Source organism: Salvia hispanica, chromosome 5, assembly GCF_029641045.1.
Source record: "Salvia hispanica isolate PSC_SH4W2 chromosome 5, Shi_PSC_v1, whole genome shotgun sequence".
Lineage (NCBI taxonomy): Eukaryota > Viridiplantae > Streptophyta > Magnoliopsida > Lamiales > Lamiaceae > Salvia > Salvia hispanica.
The window spans coordinates 19,459,076-19,478,721 of record NC_142696.1 but is presented as its reverse complement, the minus strand read 5'-3'; the positions used below and the strand labels follow the sequence as shown (position 1 = coordinate 19,478,721).

The following is a 19,646-nucleotide window of genomic DNA, read 5'->3' as shown; positions in this document are numbered from 1 at the left end:
TAGCAATCCTAGCACCGCTAGATATTAATCACCACTACCCAATATACCAGGCTTATTGGGTTGCGAAAAACCCGCACCATTTGGTAAGTCAAAGTAGTGCATAATCAATACCGTATGCTCAATGCTAACGTACATTGATTGAGAAATAATTTACGAGACCTCGTCTTTCAGTAGATAGCATAAAGACTGTCTCGCTGTTAGATCCATTCAGTGCTATACCACACCAACGTCATCTTATTTCAGTAAGGCTTAGAAATAATCGGACTGACATTGCAACCTTTCACGATAGGTAGTCTAAGCCTATCTAGGTTGTGAAATAATTCTTTTTCTTTGTTTAGAACTGACCGTGTTACCTTAAAGTGGACGACGCCCACAACCGGTCTACTAAAACAAAGACTTAGACTTTGTTAAATTGCTTATACATTTAAATATGCAATAAACATCCATTAAATGTAAAATATAACAACATTATGACAAAAATAATCTGTTTATTCATTTGGAAAATAAAATGAGAGTTTTAACAGTATTCAATCACTCGAAAGGTGATTTCTAGTATACAAACTCTAACAGTGGAAAGCACAGACCTAGAAGAAAATACAGTAAAAATATGTGCGAAGAAGAAGCTCACTCCAAGGAAGCCAATTTAGTGATCATGTATGTTGAAGAATTATGCTTTTGAAGAACATGTTCATGGATGATCTATGCTTTTGTGGAAGTATTTTGTGAAACTATAATTTTGAGAAAGTACTTTGTGAAACTATGATTTTTTTGAAGTATTTTGTGAAACTATGATTTTTTGAATTCATTGATTTTTTGGAAGAAATCGTGGAAGAAGAATTTTGGCAGTTGCTCTTCTATATGAACATGTTTGTTTTTGGATTTCTTAGAAAAAAATACTCATAAGTAAATAAATGTTTCTTGATTGCATATGATTAAAAACTAGCCACTTTTTCACTTAATAGCATAGCTTGTTAGTTAAAAGTGATTGATTGAACACAATTATTAGTTAAAGTGATTAAGGAATTGTAGTTGAGGCAAAATATATGGAGAAGAATAAACCCACCTATTTGATAAAGTGATCAACAGGCGTAGATTTCTATCCCTGGTGGACCAAATAAACACATAGCTTCAGTTTGCATATATGTGGATGCATGCTTGTGGAAAGGTTATATGGAAACGAAGAAAAAAAACAGTTGGGCAAATCCTATTTAGAGGAACACGACACTGATGTTTTTTTTTTATTGAATTTAGGTAAAAGTTTGAAGGGGGTAATTTAGGCAATTGTAAATGTTTAGAGGGAAATAATATTTAAAAAGAACTTAAATAAGATAAAGCATCAGAAATCCCTTATTCCGAAGAATACGCATGCCTCGATCCCTAATTACGAAAGGTCAGCAAATTGAATCCCTAATTATGAAAGGTCAGCGAATTTAACACCTTATTCCGAAATTTCTCCGCTGGGAGAGCAACGCCGCTGCTGTTCTGATGCGCCGCCTCTACACTCCCCTCCGCCGTATGCTTGCTGTTCGGATAGCCCTGGATCGATATCCAGCAGCCCCGACTAAGCTCGAAACAACCTCGTCGGTATCCAGCAGCCCCCGAGCCATTCAAAACAACCCCGAAAGATAAGTTCTTTTACAAAGCTATGTTCTTTCGTTTTCAGTTTTCAATTACTCTGTGATGGGTGTTCAATTGTTGGAGTTTGATTGATTGATTAAATTACTTGTGCGGGAGTGGTGGATGATGATATGCTATGTATGAATTGCTGATTGAGACTTGAAATTGAGAGGGAGTATACCTTTCAACCGAACTTTGAATTTGGGGTGCAAATTGTAGGCCGAAAGGAGTAGTTCCTTGGACTTGGCAGAATCATTTCTATTAACAAATTGTTGCGTATGTTTGAAACTAGAATGGAATTGAGTAGCTTGAGCTATGAACTTGTGACAAGGAAATTTCCTTGGCTTGTATGAGATTGAAACAAAAGACATCAGTTTCTTCTACCTCTTTCCCTCTAGGCTTTCTCTCTCAATTTGCTAAAGGTTTACAGTTTGTGAGTGATGGGAATGAGTATACCGTGGATGTCATGAGGCAGAATCTGAGCAGGAGGTGGAGGAGCAGAATCAAGCAGGTGGTGGAGGAGCAGTAAGCAACGACAAATATGAAGTGATTTGGGCTCCAAGAATTTTTTTAGTTATTTGGGTTGTCCATCAATGGGCTCCAAAATGATGTAATTTTTCTTTTTAATATAGGCCCACAAGAAATAAATTCTTTTATTTCTATTATGCTTTATTTCCCGAATTTAAATTCATTACATAAAATTTACAATTAGTACTTTAGTGGCATGCTAAGTCCTAAACATAAATTACGACTCCTCTCGATCAATTGCAAACATCTAATACTCCTTTAATTTTTCAAAAAAGAATGAAGATTAAACAAAAAATAAAAATAACAATTCGGATACTCATTTAACGTCTTTTCAAGATCAACTAAAAAGGTAAGAAAGACTCGGGATGTTACAATTAAAAATAAAAGAGATTGTTATCATTTTATTCAATCAATCAATGAATTATTATTTCTCCTTAATGATAAACGCGTGTTTTTCAATCCTGATTTTGGATTCCATCCGCCGATCCTAATTGGAAGCCAGAGTATTCTATCAGCCGCCGAGTTATCTGCCAGACGGGAGCGACTCCCGCACACAGAAACTCCGCCATCGTCCACCGAGCCTATTGGCCGCTGGAAATTTATCTACACCACCGAGCGAAACTCGCCGCTGGTGCTTGTTAAGGGAAACACCCATAACAGCTGGTTCTTTCATCGTGATCTTAGCCTCCCACCATCGCGAACCGAAGCTATACCGCTGCCCGACGGAGAACATTCCGCGCACAGCAACTGCTTTGGTTGCCAATGACAACTCTACTTTTGCAACACCCGTCGGGAAGGATTCCCGCGCGCCGCATCGAAGTCAGACCACCATCATGCCATACGACTACGTCAACTATCGTCGTCGTCAATACGACCTCCCTCAGCCTGCGCAATCGTTTCGTCCCTACCAGTTGGTCCAACCACGGTGTACAACCAGCTGGAACCTTTCGGATAGCCACGATTCACAAGGTTTTCCAACTTATGATCAGCTGCCACACAATTACCGTGCAAAACATAACCATCGCACGCCGACGAGTCACCAGCCAACGCCGCCTCACCACATGGGATATGTCCAAACCCACCGCCCCACCTGTTGGGATCCTCCCGATAACCGACCACTATTGAGTTTCCGGCCCTACGATCCACCACAGTCACGGCAACCCTCTTGTTGGGAACCACCGCCTCGCCGTGCATCGCGAGGATATTCGGATTATGATCAGCGAACACTGTGTCCGCCTAGTCGTTGGGATCCGTCTGGACAGCGACTTGATCGCTGGCGTCCACCACTGTATATGGGCCTGGATTCAGACTTGCAGCCGCGAAAATCCTATGCCCGATATCGTTCGTGGCAACCCCAATTTCAGCCTAGTCCAGCCACTACAATGAAGGACCCAATTCACGCAAAGTTAGATCGTTTACTGGAGGCGTTGGACAGGATGGACGCTCGTGTCGATACTGCAGATCGCCGGGTGAGCAAATTTCGATCATCACCGCAACCTGATCTTGATCGGCCAGATATTTCTCCGTCGCTCCGAAGGATAGAATATCCTCCATCGAGAAATACCATGGTTTCTTTTTTGCCGTCGAGTTTATCCCCCAACGTCTCATCGGCTCCACCGCGACACCACACCATCGAGTATACCAATCGCAGGTCGAATTTCCAATCACCACAATGCTCAAGCATGACAATCCACTACCATTCAGTAGCACCACCGCCCGCTGCAGCTGCTGCCCTTTCGTCGAATCTGCCCCAAACAACATCCATTGTCGCAAAGCAGCCCCACCAAAACTACCAACCACCGCCGCCGCTGCCCCGATCAGATCGCCAGCCACAGCAGCCGAGTCCTCCACCGCCTTTGGAGCTGCTACCTTACGCTGCTCCGGGACCTTTCCAGCCCTTGCACCCGCTGGCCGTGACGGCACCATTTGCGGCCTCTAATCTGCGTCCACAAGAAAGAGAAGAGCAGGAGATTGTGAATATTATAGTTCAGTACAAGGCTGCAATTGAGACAACAAAACTGGACCTTAAAGTAGAAATGGATGTAAGGAGAAGCTTGTTTGAAGATGAGTTGAGATTAAAGTCTAAAGAATTGGGTAAGAAAGGAGATGGTTCTTACACTGGTATGCCCGTAACATTTTGTGTCTATGTGGGTTTGAATGTCACTGATGTTACAAGTATGAGTCCTCCGTTACCGTTGCTCGATGCCGATGCAAGGTTGATTCCTCCGGGAAATGACACGCCGTGTTTGAGCACTCATGGAGGTGTGGCAAAACTTTTCATTTTAGCGTTGAACTGTCACGACAACAATATGGCGGGGGTGTTCGTCATATCTTATACCCAACACGGGTCTTTATTGGTGATTTTGGGTGGAAATGATGAAGGGAGACGCACAACTATTCGGTGGGCATTTGATCGAGGAGGGGATACCACGCCAAAGCTTCTACTTTCAACTCTCTTCGTGGTTTTATGATTCCCACCTTGAGGACATGGTGGATTTCAACCGTGGGGGAGTTGATACGAACCTATCTCCCAATTATTTAGTTATATTTTGATTTACCATATCTTTTCTATATTTGTTTAGGTATTTCTTGTTCAATAAGTTACGGTAGTAGTATTAGAGTATAATAAAAAGGAGAGATTGTTATCATTTTATTCAATCAATTAATGAATTATTATTTCTCCCCAAAGATAAACGTGTGTTTTCCAATCCTAATTTTGGATTCCCTCCTCCAATCCTAATTGGACGCTGGAGTATTTTATCAGCCGCCGAGTTATCTGCCGACGGGAGCGACTCCCGCACACGAAAAACTCCGCCATTTTCCGCCGAGTCTATTGGCCGCCGAAAATTTATCTACACCGCCGAGCGAAACTCGTCGCTGGTGCTTGTTAAGGGAAACACCCTTAACACAAAAACAAATCAAACCTGCAAACAGAGGGGAAGGGCAGTTCATCACGATCTGAGTTTGAATCACACGAAATGGTCAAGGTATCTTTCTAGGTAGCATTTTTGGACATGAAGAGATCATAACTGCTATGATATCTCACCCTTTTGGTTGTATCCCGACTATAATACCTCTTCTTCTCATCGACATCCATCTCGTGGAAATGGCGCACGCCATCGATCATTCCATCGCAAACAGATTGAGGAATCCCCATGTTTCAGCAGCGCTTCTCACTTGCTAAACAATCTCCCTACGCCTGCCGCTCAGATCAATCACCGGAACTTAGAGGTGAACCTATTTGGGTTTCAGCTCCGCAGCCAGCTCCTCCGGTGGCCTCACGAAGATTTGTGGGAGTTGGAACAAACCCGAATCACAGAGGCCTTTGACGCTTTGTGTCGACAAAAGCTTTGAGCATTACTATGCGATCGTATTGTTGATAAACATATGATGAATCTATCCCTTGTGCCATTTGTTTGGGTATTTTAGAGTCGATCAAAAAGGCTAATTTTTGTGATCATATGTTAGTACTTAGTAGTAGTATGAACTGCATATTTATGAAGAAGTTTACATTGTTCACTACAAAAAACGCTAGATAGTGATGGAAATTAGTGACGGCGGCTGCTAGCTCAACAATACGTGATGAAAAAAGCGTCAGTCACCGGTAGTGACAGATTATTCCCTCACTAAAGCGAAGCAGTCATCTATGTTTTCTGTCATTTGGTGGATTAATAGCTTAGGTGACGAACAAATCCGTCACTAGTATTTTTTAGTGACAAGGTTTTAATGACATAGTAAGTTTGGCGGGTCCGTCATTAAAAAACTTGTCATTAAAAAATATTAGTGACAAATTTTCCGTCACTAAATCCATTAATCTCACCAAATGATAGAAAACATAGATGACTGCTTCTCTTTGGTGATGGAATAATCTGTCACTGTTAGTTAGTGAGTCAGTGACTGAAGCTTTTTTCGTCACTAATTATTGAGCTAGCAGCCGCCGTCACTAATTTCCGTCACTATCTAGCATTTTTTTGTAGTGGTTTATGTTCTCTCAGTCTTATCACACAAGATTGAAGGTGATTACGAATAGGGACATGTTATATGCAATAGTTCAACTTAGCACGTTTTTTATGCTTTTAGAAGTATATCACATGTTTAAGTTGAAATCGAATTGTTTGATTGGACAAATGGATTACAGGTAAGATTAGTTGAAAAATGCTTGTTCTTTTTATTGGAAAAAAAAAATCAAATTCTATCTTGCATATGGCTATTTAGAGAGGCACATGGTTCAGAAACCGCTAGTTCCAGTTCGCAATCGGCTGCTCACGATTCATGAAATTATTGAACCTGAACCGGCATGGATTGGTATTTGGCGGTTCTGGTTCATGGCCCGAAACCGCCGGTTCAGGCGGCGGTTCCAGACCGCTTCGGTGGTTTGTAAAATTTTTATTTTGTCATTCAAATATTTAATTGTCTACAAAATTTGCATAAATTAAATTCAAACAATAAGGATGACAATTATAATTTTATTGATACAAATTTCAACGAGGCAACAAGTTACAACTTATAAGTTATAAAGATTACAATATACACTAGGGCGTGTTCGGTGTTGACTAATTGGCCAGAAATGGGGTCAAATCAGTGCATTAATAACGGTTCGGTGTTCAACAACTGAACAAGCATGGCCCTCGAAAATGACCCCGGCCCGCACTGTGCTCTTTGACTTTTGTCTGAAATAATTCACGCCTCCAACTTCATATTGGAAATCTCGTCCGCGACAGTGATGAAGCAATGGTGACGAGATTACCAAAGTGACCCTGACTTTTTTAGTTTCACCCCATCTCCGCCTTCAGTGTTCATTTGGAGTTGTGCATTTTCTTTACTTTCTCTCTCTAGGTTTTCACTCCACGGTTTGCTCTTCAATAATTGGCGAGGATCGGCTGCGGTAACTGTGGACCTCACGAGCGGCGCCTGCTCCACCAGATCCCGCTCCCGCAGTAGCTTCAAACGTCTCTGCACCACCTGCGTCCTCCGCCTCCATCTGCAGGCCTTCTGCCCTACATGCTTCTTGGTCTACCCTCCAACCCTCCTTAACGACGTCATTCGTCGCCCTAATTTTCAATTAAAGTCCGCCGAGGAGGATAGAAGTAGGGCTTCGTGACGTGTAGGGGTGAGCATTCGGGTTTCGGTTCGGTTTTTTGCCAAAATCGAACCAAACTCGAAAAACCGAATTTAGTTCAAAATCCAAACCGAACCGAACCAAAAAACTGAAAAACCAAAAATGAAACTTCAAAAACCAAACAAAACTGAAAAACCGAAAAAAATAGTATATATTAATATATACTCCCTCCGTCCCACTTAAAATGCAACATTTGAAAATCGGCATGGGATTTTATGTAATGTTGTTTTGTGAGTAAATGAAGAGAGAGTAAAGTAAGAGAGATGAAAAAGTAGAGATAGAGTTGTTTCCATTTTAGGAAACGTTTCATTTTTAATGGGACAACCAAAAAAGAAAAACGTTGCATTTTTAATGGGACAGAGGGAGTATAATTTAATTTATTTTATAAATACTAATAGAATATAAATATATATAATATAAAATTAATAGAATATATATAATACATATTATATAAAATATGATATAATATATTAAATTAATAGAATAAATATATATAATATTATATTTAAAATATAATTCGGTTTTTTGGTTATTTTTTTCGCCCGAACCAAAAAACTGAAATTTTTGTATTTTTAAAACCGAACTGAACCGAAAAAATCGAACCGAATTTCAAAATTTCGGATTGATTCGGTTCGGATATTCGGTTTTCGGTTTTTTTGCTCACCCTTAGTGACGTGGCTGGGCGGGGGATACAGTGGAATTGCCACCAATGGTGGTGGTTATACTTCATCTTGTTAGATTTGAGGTTGAGATTAGGGGATTTGTCAAGGCCGGAGTCGGATACGGAGAGGGGGGTGGTGTTGGTGGCGACGGCGGTGGTGGTGATGGAGGCGGAGGCGAGGTGGTGGCATAACTTGGCATAGGGGAGGAGGAACAAGGTGAGGGAGAACACGACAGAGCATAGCCAAATAGAATATGGAAGCTCCATGATTCTGATACATAAACTAATTGAGCAGTACATAGCGGAAAAATTGGAGCTTTCATAATTACACAGCGGCAGTGATTTGTGATTTGCAAAATTGAGGTTGAGATTAGTGCAAATCATGGTGTTAGGAATCGCAATGGTGTCATGCCTAGTATTTCACAGCCGTTTGTAGATGTGGAGGATAAAATGAATAGTAATGTAGTAGTGAATACGGACAGAGATAACTCTAATCAGGTGTAGTTGGAGGGGTAGTGGGGTAGTTTGTGGAATTAAGTAAGAGTGATGAGGATATTATCGTCTGACAGCACGCAATCTTGCATTTCATCTCTCCAAATAAGAAACAACAATAATGACTCAGAGGTGTGTGGGACCACCCATATTTATTTAAGTTAAGAGATAAATCTTGCATTTCCAAATAGGCGTAACCGAACGAGCCCAGGAGTGTTCACTTTCTTGGATATACCAAGAAATAGCCTCATTTCTTGGTTTGAGCCAACGTTCATTGTTCAAGATTAAATTCTGAAGAGCCCGAGCTTCATTCATGGCCCGCACTATTCCCTTGAGGGATATGTAGAAACCATTTCTTTGGATGGAGTAGGTTTTAATTTCTGCATCGAAAGTTGGAGCAAAAAATGGAAATGAAATACCACCTTAGCCCCTCCCAATTTCAGTTTCACTCCAAATCAATTTGAGAATTTATGGAGGCATTTTGGGTAATTCATGAATTTACTGAGCATTATTTATTGCTGGAAAAAGTCAAATGTACTCTAGCCATACTCAAAACACGGAAACTGAACAAAGGGATGTAATTTTCTTTTCTTGGGGACCCATGCCTACCCTCAATCAGATTTATATCTAAAACTTCCACAACAAAGAAAGTGAACACTGTGTTGGACTTGAGCCTGAGTTGGAAAAGAGTGTATTGAATGATTCTCTTTTATATCTATTTACTGTCGAGGTTCTCCTAAATTTAAGCCATCTTGGAGCATTACTTTTCTCGGGCCGATGCATTGTTTTTCCGGTTTGGAACTTCATGAGATTCAACGGCAGATCATATTCATCTCCGGTCTTAACCAATCAAGTCTAAATATAATTAGTAGAACCTCGACAGCAAATCCAAAATAATACTTTAAAATAGTGAATTAAGTGAAGTCGAATATATTCATCCGGATTCCTTATCAAATAAGTCCAAAACTGATTATAATTTGCATATAATAAATTGTATAACCCCCAGGTTGTAATTAACACATAAGTACATTATTAAATTGATGTAATTTCTGGCATCTTAGTTTGTCATTATCCAAGCCATTAAAATAATCACACTTGCATTGTGCTCTTTAAATTATTGATTGCAGCATAATAGCACCAGTGGAAAATTAAACAACTCTCTCTCTGAGTATCTCTCTCTCTCTGAGAAGATGGAAGTTCTGGGAGCAATTTTAGGGCATTTGAGTGATATATTTGTTAAGGCACCTTTATTATCATCAACAATATTCACAATATTAGGAGTGTTGGGAGGTTTTTTATGGTATTTTTACGAACCATATTGGAGTGTAAGAAAAATTCCAGGGCCTCCAACGATGCCTTTAGTTGGACACATTCCTTTGATGGCTAAACATGGCCCTGATGTCTTCTCTGTTCTTGCCAACCGCTATGGTCCTATTTTCAGGTTCCTTTTTTTCTTTACTCAATTAATATTTTGATCAATTATTCATATTAGAATAGGAAAAAATATTTGTTGATGTTTGTTTAGGGGGAAGAGGAGAGTTTCCCATTTAATCATAATAGTAAGACAATTTACTCCTATAGTCTAGTATTTATTTATTACCATTAAAACAAAAGCAAAAAAGAGTATGTTGTGATTGGTGATCAAACGACAGGAGTACTGATTGGTCCAAACTAATCAAATGGTATGCTAAATCATAAAATTAAATCTTTAACTCTATAAATATGATTTTAGAGTTATATTTTCATATTTAAAAAAATCTTCAATTATTTTGACTCATTCTCAAATTATTTATCTCTCATTATTCATTTTTATTTTAGCTATGTACTAGTACTATATACGTTTGATTCCCAGTATTAAAATCCTAGTGACCAACTTTATATGTGTAGGTTTCATATGGGCAGACAGCCTCTAGTAATAGTGGCATCTGCAGAGCTTTGCAGGGAAGTTGGTATAACCAAATTCAAAAGTTTCTCCCATAGAAGCATTCCCTCTCCTTTAGCTGCATCACCTGTTCATCTCAAAGGCTTATTCATGACTAGGTACACTACCTCTACTATTGGACACATTAATTCATGTCTGTCTCATTCTGAACGACACATTTCCTGTCTCATTCTATTCAGGGAACCAAGATGGTCGATGATGCGAAACACAGTGCTATCATTCTTCCAGCCATCGCGGCTTGCTGCAATGATCCCCACAATGCAGGATACCATCCAAACAGCCACTCAAAATCTCGACTCCAAATCATTCACATTTTCCGATTTAACCCTCAACATCACCACCGATGTAATCGGAAAAACCTCATTCGGAATGGATTTCGGCCTCTCCAAACCAAAATCAACTGAAAGAAACAACAACAACAACAACAACGAGGCAGAAGAATTCATCAAGGAACACATCTACGCCACAACGCAGCTGAAGATGGACCTAACCGGCTCCGTCTCCAACATACTCGGCCTCCTCCTCCCCTTCCTCCAAAACCCATGCCGCGAGATTCTCAAGAGAATCCCGGGCACCATGGACTGGAAGCTGGAGCGGACAAACCAGAGCATCACCACTCGGCTGGACCACATCGTCGACAAGTATAAAAAAGAGAAAAACCGAGGCGCCAGAGACATCATCTCGCTCTTGCTCAACGCGGCCGAGTCAGAGAAGGCCGTGAGGAATGTGCTCACGCCCGACTATATTACCGCCCTCACGTACGAGCAGTTGCTGGCTGGCTCCACAACTACCTCGTTTACCATCTCTGCGGTGGTTCACCTTGTTGCAGCCCATCCACACGTTGAGAAGAAGCTGGTTGATGAAATAGATGCATTCGGCCCTCGTGATCGCCTTCCTAATGCCGATCATCTGCAAAATCAATTCCCATTTCTTGACCAGGCAATTCACAATCTATATATATAACCAGTTAACTAATTTTATGATTTTTGATTCTCACCTCATCACGATTCTGAGTACAGGTGATTAAGGAAGCTATGAGAATGTACTTCGTCTCTCCTTTAGTTGCAAGAGAAGCACTTGAAGATGTTAGAGTTGGAGGCTATCATATTCCAAAGGTACATTACATCTTATTTTAAAAAATAAAACAAGTATATGTCCCCTAATTATACATTATTTAATTGAATAATTAATTAGTAATAAAACAGTACTATAATTGTGAATTTGAACTTGTCAAGAAAATCTCAAAACATAAGTAGTAGTAGTACTACTATATAAAATACTTATACACAAATCTCTTAACTTGTGATAACTTGTGTTATTATATGTGAACATTGAACAGGGTACATGGGTGTGGATGGGGACCGGAGTTGTGGCTAAAGATCCGATAAACTTTCCAGATCCGGACGAGTTTAGACCGGAAAGGTTTGATCCAGAGGGGGAAGAGGAGAAGAAAAGGCATCCTTACTCGTTGGTTCCGTTCGGAATAGGGCCTCGAGCGTGCATAGGCAAGAAATTTGCGTTGCAAGAAATCAAACTCGCCCTTATTCATCTTTATAGACATTACGTATTCCGTCATTCCCCACAGATGGAGAGTCCCTTGGAATTTCAGTTTGGGATAGTCCTCAACTTCAAAAATGGTGTCAAGGTTTTAGCCACCAAACGCACTTGAAACTTCGAATAATTCATGTATATGGCAGAGTGTACTGTTTTGAATCATCATCAGATATTCAGCATTACTTCCAAACAAGCCTTTTCATATTATTAAAGTCCATGCATATAATATTTTACTATTTCATATATTTGTTTATTTCATCCATGAATGTATTTAATGCATAGAAGCAAAAACCAAATACTTTATGTATATATATATTATATGTAAAGAATTAAGAACTTTAAAGACTTCAAATTTCAGAAAGTAAAGAATCAAAATTAAAACAAAATAAAATTATACCGCAATTAATTTGAATTGTGAACTTAAATCATTTTTTAAAATATAAGAATTAAGTAATGAAATGTTGTAGGAGAATGTTGGTATTAATATATCATATGTATCGAATTTTAAAGTTGATACATGATATACTCCCTCAAACTTCTAAACGTAGAAACTCTTTATTTTTTATCTGTTTCTTAAAAATAGAAAATTTCTTTTTAAGAAAATTTCTTTCTCTTTGATAGGCTAGTTTTCGTTATTCGGAGTTGATCACTATTTGAATCATATGTTAAATATTTGCATGAAAAGATGCTTTTGGTAAGGAAAGAAGCATTAGGATTGAAGGATGCTTAAAGAAGATATGAAAAGGAAAACATGCAGGAAAGAGGACAAAATGAGAAGAAATGGAAAAAATTGGAGGAAGAAGGCAAAGAAAACCACCCGTTGAACTTCCCAGTTCGAACTTGTCGGGAAAAAGATTAAAGCCATTTATTTCCACGCACTTATTAAGGATATCTCCCACTTGCTACACATGCCCATTTCTGCCCTTAAGGAGTAAATAAAAGGGAAAATATCTTTTATTAGATATATGTATTGAAAATACTTTAACTTTCCAAGAACCACTTATCACTTTAGCTTTAGTTTAGTTTAGTTAATTCTCTCTCTTGAAAAACTTTTCTCTCTTCCTTAAGAAGAGATATTTCAAACTCAGGCTGCCAAGATCTTTTGTTCATCATGGGTTGAAGTAGTAGTAATTTAGTAGTACTCCCTCCGTCCCAAAAAATTTGAGTCGTATTCATTTTTAGTCCGTCTCAATAAAGTTGAGTCATTTCCTTTTCTAACAAAAGACAAAACATCTAATCACTCTTTTTTTATTCCATCATTTACTTTACTCTCTCTTATCTTTCCTACTTTTTTCATCTATCCTATTTATTTAATATAAATTCTTAACCTCCGTGCCCAAAAGTTTTGTCTCAATTTTTATGGGACGGAAGTAGTAGTATTTTTTTCTCTAGTTGCTTATTCTTAACTTAAGTTTTTTTGCACCATTTTCTTAGTTATTGTTGTTGGTCTTGTTTTAAAAGCTTGTTTCAAGTAGTTCTTTCTCTAAGTGTTTGTGTATTTAATGTGTTTTAAATTTTAGCTCTTGTTTATTTTCAGTTTCTAGCTTGTTGTTTCGTTCTAATGTTTGTTATGTTCTTGTTTAGTTAAAACTTCTTTAAAGCTTTTAAAATCAGTTTCTCCTACATTTTCTTAGTTAGTTTATAGTTAAAGAATTGGAGAAAGATTTGGAAAAGTTTCGAAAAAATCAGCCATGGTGTTGTGTCACGACCGCACTTTGCTAAGGATAGCAAACTCGATTTATCGTGACTAGGGGAGGATTAAAGAAGTAGGGAAAAAAGGGGGATCTCAACAAAACTGGAATGAACGAAGTTAAATTGGGATAACTTGGAAAATATATCAGAGTGTGTGATACAAAAGAACATAAGCTCAACTTTTACATTGCAGCGGAAGGGTACAGAGAGAATGACATCGTGTATGGAGACACGATTCATCCGATCATTATACTACCGAAACACATTCGCCATCTCTGCTCAACACCTCCCTTCGTCATCACCGCTTAACTTGCATATTTAGAAATATATACAAGGCTGAGTATGAAAGTACTCAGTGAACACGTGCCGAAAGATACACATATACATTTGAAAATATTGTCAAGTCATTATCACAGTAATACTCGGGGTTTTATTGAAAAGATCTGAGCTTACTAAAAATATTCACATTGGGCTGCAACCCATTTTTCCTGTACTTAGCCATATCTGAACATCTTGTGTCGTAGAGATGGTGTTCTCCTACGGTCACCTTCTCTGTCCATCATGTCAGAGGTTTCTCGTGCCGGGAAGGTGGCCACCTTCCACGGTCACCTTCTTTGCCCGTCATGTAGGTTTCTCGTGTACATTAGTCCTAAGAGGGACACTACCTTTCATAGGACCCGAATTCGATTCATATATCATCATTTAGACATTATTGGTTCTGATTGATTTAACATATCCAAATATTGTTATTATGAACTGTATTGCTACATATGAGTTCTAGCATTCTAGGTAATTTGATGGTCTTTTTTCTATGAGAAAATAAAACGAAAATGGACACGAGTAAGCTACATAAATCTTAGTAGCATCGGATTATAGACATAATATTCAATATTATGCAAATTCTAGTTTAACTAATTATAAACTTAAATAATATTTAAGTTCATTTACCAACTTTACATTAATACAATTTTCATATTCTTTAAAACTAGAAATTCTTTAAAACTAGAAGTATATGAACTAGTTAATAAATTTAAAAAATTCTATAGATTCATCAAATATTGAGGTTTGAATACATAATACTAGATAGAGATAAATTTCATAATCATGTTTTTTACACATTGGATAAAAAATATAATAAAAAATTAGATGTAATTTCGATTGAATGTTGCATTTATGATTTGGTTGAAAACTTGTGTGGATATTAGACTATTAGTGTTTGAGTCCATTCGGGGATATCCAATAAATAGAGAAATATATTACTATTAGTGGTTAATTATCTAATTACTTTAAAAAAAATAATTATATAAGGTGTGCCTCGAATGGGCTTGGGCTTGGGCTGGTCCTGGTCCTGGGCCGCGCCTGTGTTTACAAAATGCCTGAATTGGAGCCCACCTCAACCAATGAGCCTAGTTTAGGCCCGCTTCGTTTCACTGATGGGCTTGGGCCTTGGCTGAGCTGGGGCGGTCAGTCCGACCCAGTTGACAACTCTAGGTGGATGAAGGGAGTAGTATATACTCCCTCCGTCCCATAAAAATAGGTGCAATGGGTATGACAAGGAAATTAAGATAAAATTAGTAAAGTAAAAGAGAAAAAAGAGAATCTATCAATATATAACATGTCACTTGTGGAGAAATTAACAAAAATGCCCTAGATGTAGTTTGAGTGGGAAACAAGAGTCCATTAGTTACAAGAAAACTATTCAGCATCTTGAAAAATGAATTGAAAAACCTGGCGGTCACAGAACAACTCTCTCTCTTCATGCTCTGTGTATGATTTTCCCAAAAATTGAATTGAAAAACCTTACAAGAAAAGTTTTGTACTACCATTATTCATGAAAATGAACACTTAAAATCAAACCTTCTCTCCTCTCCCTCAAAAATTATCCGCCGTCAGTCTCCGGGTTACCGCCGCTGCAGTTCATCTGCCTCGAGATCTCGCCTCCTCCGCTCTCCTTACTTTCTCCGTCCAGAGGCTGCATGCTGGCAGATCGTGTGGCGGCTTTAGATGTTGATACTCACCAATCACTAACTCAGGAATCTTTTTGTTGAAGAACTTAGTTGTATTCATATCTCATTTGTTTATGAATAGAGCTTGATATCATGAATAATACCACTTTGCTATGGCTACTTCATAGCTTTCAACCTGATATATTGCAAGGATGCTCATTGGTTGTGCCATTAGATCTATAGTTAACACAAGTTTAATTCACAGTTTAATTTTCTGTATCTGACTCATTACATCTCTGGATATATTAGATAATGAATCTTGATATTTGATCTTCAATGTTATTTGATCATTCATTAAAAAAATATTCCACGAAAAGCTTTCACTTACATGAGATTCCGACATGTTTATTACTCCCATAAACAAGGTTTTCTTTTGTCAATTATTTTGAAGCTTCTAGAGATGGTGAAGAAGATGCTGAAGGTGTGAGGGGCAACGACGGAGCACGTAGTGGCAGTGCTGTGGAGTCTGTGTTTTCTGTACAGGACAAGAGAGAAAATAAGGAGCTCCCTGTATTAGAAATGGGCCACTCACCCCTTAAAAGGCCTCATAAGGGGTAGGGTTATCCACACTTATATAGATTAGATTGGATCATCACCAAGTCGATGTGGGACAGAATTGAGAGAATTTGAGAGAATTTAACACGCCCCCTCACGTGTGTTGTCGATGCTATGACAGTGGAGATGCATGCTGGTCTAGCTTCGGAAGGCGGCAGTAAGCTAAGATTCTCATAAGTTACGACTTACGCTGACAATCTTCCCACAAGGTATGCATTTTATATATGATTGTGCGCAAATGTGTTTTGTGTTTCGTGATTGTATTTGATATGCTTTTGTAGCTATACTATTTGACTTTATCAATATTTGGTGTTTTTAGCAATCATCATTGCTCAAATCTGGTGCATTTGATAATAATTCTTGATTTCAGACACAATAATCTGGTTTTCATTTCAGATTGGAGGTATGAGGAGTAGGGCAATAGTATCATTGATTTGTACGGTGGGGTTTGTGCAGCTTTTGGGGTTTTCAATTACATAGTAAAACTTATTTGTTGTTAACTTTTACTTTTACTTTTATTTTTTACTCACTGGCATTATGATTTCTTTGTTATCTTGACACTTGACATATGTTTATGCGGGAGCTATGATTTTTTTTAATTTTTTTTTAAGATGCCTTTAATATCTCACTTTTTGTTTTGTTATGGACAATTAATATTTTTCTTAATGTTAAGTTTTTCAAAATATATGAACTTCATTTACTTTTGTACTCCATGATTTTTAGTTTTTATGCTTCTTTTCTCAATTCTGCTAATGTTGTAATCTTTATTCTTCTTTTTTGTTACCTCGTATCTGTTTGTTGTCAGCAGGTACAATAATTTATTTATTTTTCTCTATTTTGCGTCTTCCTAATAAATTTTGCATAGAAAAGTTTAGAAACTTTTACAGTGAGAAATCTTTGTGTCTTCTCGGGGAAATGAGATAAAATTTTTGAGTTGTGATATATGTCATAAAAGATGCGGTCACATCAAGATTGAGTTGGCATATTACATATCAGAGGCGGTCGTATCAATTTTTAAATTTATCAAATAAAAAACTGATTTTAATATCGAAATATGATGAACAATTTTGCATATAAATAAGTAAATAAGATAAAAGCTATTATCCATCATGTAAAATGGTTTACTAGAGAAGTTTTAAGAGTCTATAAATATGAAACTGAGGAATTTCTAATAACATAATTTCACAATCTAATTCAGTTTCTCTCTCAATTTTACATGTTTAGTAAACATGTTCTTATTCACAACATTCATCGCCTTTCAATTTTCATCAGTTTAGTCACAAAATTTCTATCTGAATAGTCGTTTAACAATTACTCTCATAAACTCTACTGCTCCTATCTTAGAATGACATTTTACCTTTTGCAGAAAGGAAGGTGAAAGGAATAAGTTGAGAAGAGAGGAATCCATCAACGCATAATACAGAATGCAAGCAGTACGTCATAAATTAATTATTAAATTGCAAAAAAATAGAAGTGGGCCAAAAGAGATAAAAACAGAGGAAGAAGAGAAGATATACATGTAAGATATTTGCTTAAACCAAATCATATCACATTAAGAAGTGGATGTACTCATTTTATAGCTATTGATATAAATGTTGGTGAGCCTCAACTCATGAACATATCAATGAAGGCATTTTAGAACCTTATAGTATGCACTAAGACCTTATCTATAATTGTCTTCCGGAATGATAAAGAATAACATCAATGAAGAAGAGAGAAGAAAGGAATGCAATAACCGAAGACCCAACAGCAGCACAACCATTGCTGTGTAGCAGTACTCCATGTAATCAAACAGACATAAACAATAAAAACACTAAGGAAAAAAAATGGCAAAAGTGGCAAGGAATAGAAAAAACTCATACAACATTTAAAAAAAAAACAGTAGTACTATTAAATTATGATATCTTGTTTGACAAAATTGACAAATGTCGGTATTGCCGTGTTGGTGTAAAATAAAAGCTCTCAAAAGGCGATGTAAAAGAACAAAAAATGGTTCATAAAAAAAAGTCTCCAATTTGGTTTTTTTGGGGAATATTGATAAAATCAAAACAACGAGATGTAGTGTTTTAGCCCACACTACAATCTTGTGCATTTTCGACCGATGAAATGGTAATATGAGGACAACTTGGAAAGTAAACGATGAAGAATGTCTATTGTTAAAAAAATTTCAATTTCAGATAAATATTTGGTGACCAAGTAGAGAGCATGCGGTGGTTTTGTCTGCTGCTTGGGCGGAAGAATAAGCGGGTGGGGAATTCTCTGAACTTGAGCAAATATTTGGGCTTATAAATTGTTTGGATTATGTTATAGTAGTAGTATAGAGTTATTCCAATGAAGAGGAAAAATATATAGCAGGTACTTCATATATTTAAGTGGAATCTTTTTTTGAAATTTTTCTCTATGGAAGATAAAAGTAATGACAGCATAAAATCTGTAACTTTTTTTTATCGAATTTAAGTTTTATTATTTCTACTTCAAATTAAATTTTATACATTTTCAATAGTCGAGCCTAGAAAAAATGCATAATTAATTATACACTAATAAGATTAAGTTATTATGTGCAATTTAAATCTGGCACACAATAATTTAATAAAGAAATCTCCTAAAATTAGTATGTATAGTTATAATTGAGTTGATTTGGATTTATTCTACTTGGATAGTGTTATATACTCTATCACTTTGGATCTCCGTTTCAATAAATATAAAACATTTGCTTTTGGCACAAGATTTTCTATAGTGTTGTTTTGTAAGTAAATGAGAGAGAGTGTAAAAGAATATAAAGTAAGAGGGAGAAAAGTAGAGATAAAATTATTTTTATTTTAGGAAATGTTTGTTTTTAATGGGACAATCTAAAAAGAAAAATATTTCTATTTTAATGGATAGAGGGAGTATTTCTTTTTTGATGCTTCTCAGAATATTATATTTATGAATAGTATCATGTATTGAATTTAGTATGGGTAAAAGCAAATTTATTAATTGTGAAAAAACTTTTACTTGGGCATCCATCTGCTCATGTCGGCTTAATCTAATATTTGACATATGAAAGTTATGACAATATAAGTTTAATATTATTAATTTATATTTTAAAAATAAATATATTGAGATGAACATATGATAATATGGTGTCATGTAGGGCATTAATTAAAAATATATATTCCCTCCGTCTCGCTTTAGGAGTTTCGGTTGAGTCGGGCACATGTTTTAAAAAAATGTATGAGTGTATAATAAATATATATTGTGGTGGATGTTGAGATCCATTTTTAATTGAGTGTAATAAATAAATATTGTTATGGATGTTGGGACCCACTTTTAACATTTTTTATTTACTTTGTAGGCATTTTTTATTAGTTTATCCCAACCGGGATTCCAGGGGGAATATCATATATACCGAAGAAATGTAATATTATTTAATTGTGTTATATATATTTTTCTAAGTATATCATGGTTCAATGAAATACGATTATTTAAAATTATTTATTT

General features: G+C 37.0%; 2 protein-coding genes and 1 pseudogene across 2 annotated transcripts; 2 read left to right on the top strand and 1 right to left on the bottom strand.

Annotated features, from left to right (window-relative positions):
* Window positions 1-5,557, bottom strand: part of LOC125190996 (1-aminocyclopropane-1-carboxylate oxidase homolog 1-like) — a 49,877-nt pseudogene extending 44,320 nt beyond the window's left edge.
* LOC148926414 (uncharacterized) lies at window positions 3,438-4,616 on the top strand. Its single transcript, XM_089058543.1, has 2 exons — window positions 3,438-3,763; window positions 3,968-4,616. The coding sequence occupies exons 1-2, from the start codon at window positions 3,438-3,440 to the stop codon at window positions 4,614-4,616; spliced, it is 975 nt and encodes a 324-aa protein (XP_088914669.1).
* Window positions 5,558-9,570: 4,013 nt separating the features above from the next.
* Window positions 9,571-12,154, top strand: LOC125187650 (cytochrome P450 711A1-like). Its single transcript, XM_048084278.2, has 5 exons — window positions 9,571-9,858; window positions 10,305-10,457; window positions 10,539-11,298; window positions 11,379-11,474; window positions 11,699-12,154. The coding sequence occupies exons 1-5, from the start codon at window positions 9,608-9,610 to the stop codon at window positions 12,026-12,028; spliced, it is 1,590 nt and encodes a 529-aa protein (XP_047940235.1). The 5' UTR covers window positions 9,571-9,607; the 3' UTR covers window positions 12,029-12,154.
* The last annotated feature ends 7,492 nt before the right edge of the window (window positions 12,155-19,646 follow it).

Bases quoted from the DNA above. Each gene is read 5' to 3' on its own strand.
- LOC148926414 (XM_089058543.1), top strand. From the start codon at position 3,438: ATGGGCCTGGATTCAGACTTGCAGCCGCGAAAATCCTATGCCCGATAT. The intron at 3,764-3,967 runs GCGACACCACAC...GCCCCGATCAGA, and splicing joins AACGTCTCATCGGCTCCACC to TCGCCAGCCACAGCAGCCGA.
- LOC125187650 (XM_048084278.2), top strand. From the start codon at position 9,608: ATGGAAGTTCTGGGAGCAATTTTAGGGCATTTGAGTGATATATTTGTT. The intron at 9,859-10,304 runs GTTCCTTTTTTT...TTATATGTGTAG, and splicing joins CGCTATGGTCCTATTTTCAG to GTTTCATATGGGCAGACAGC. The intron at 11,475-11,698 runs GTACATTACATC...AACATTGAACAG, and splicing joins GAGGCTATCATATTCCAAAG to GGTACATGGGTGTGGATGGG.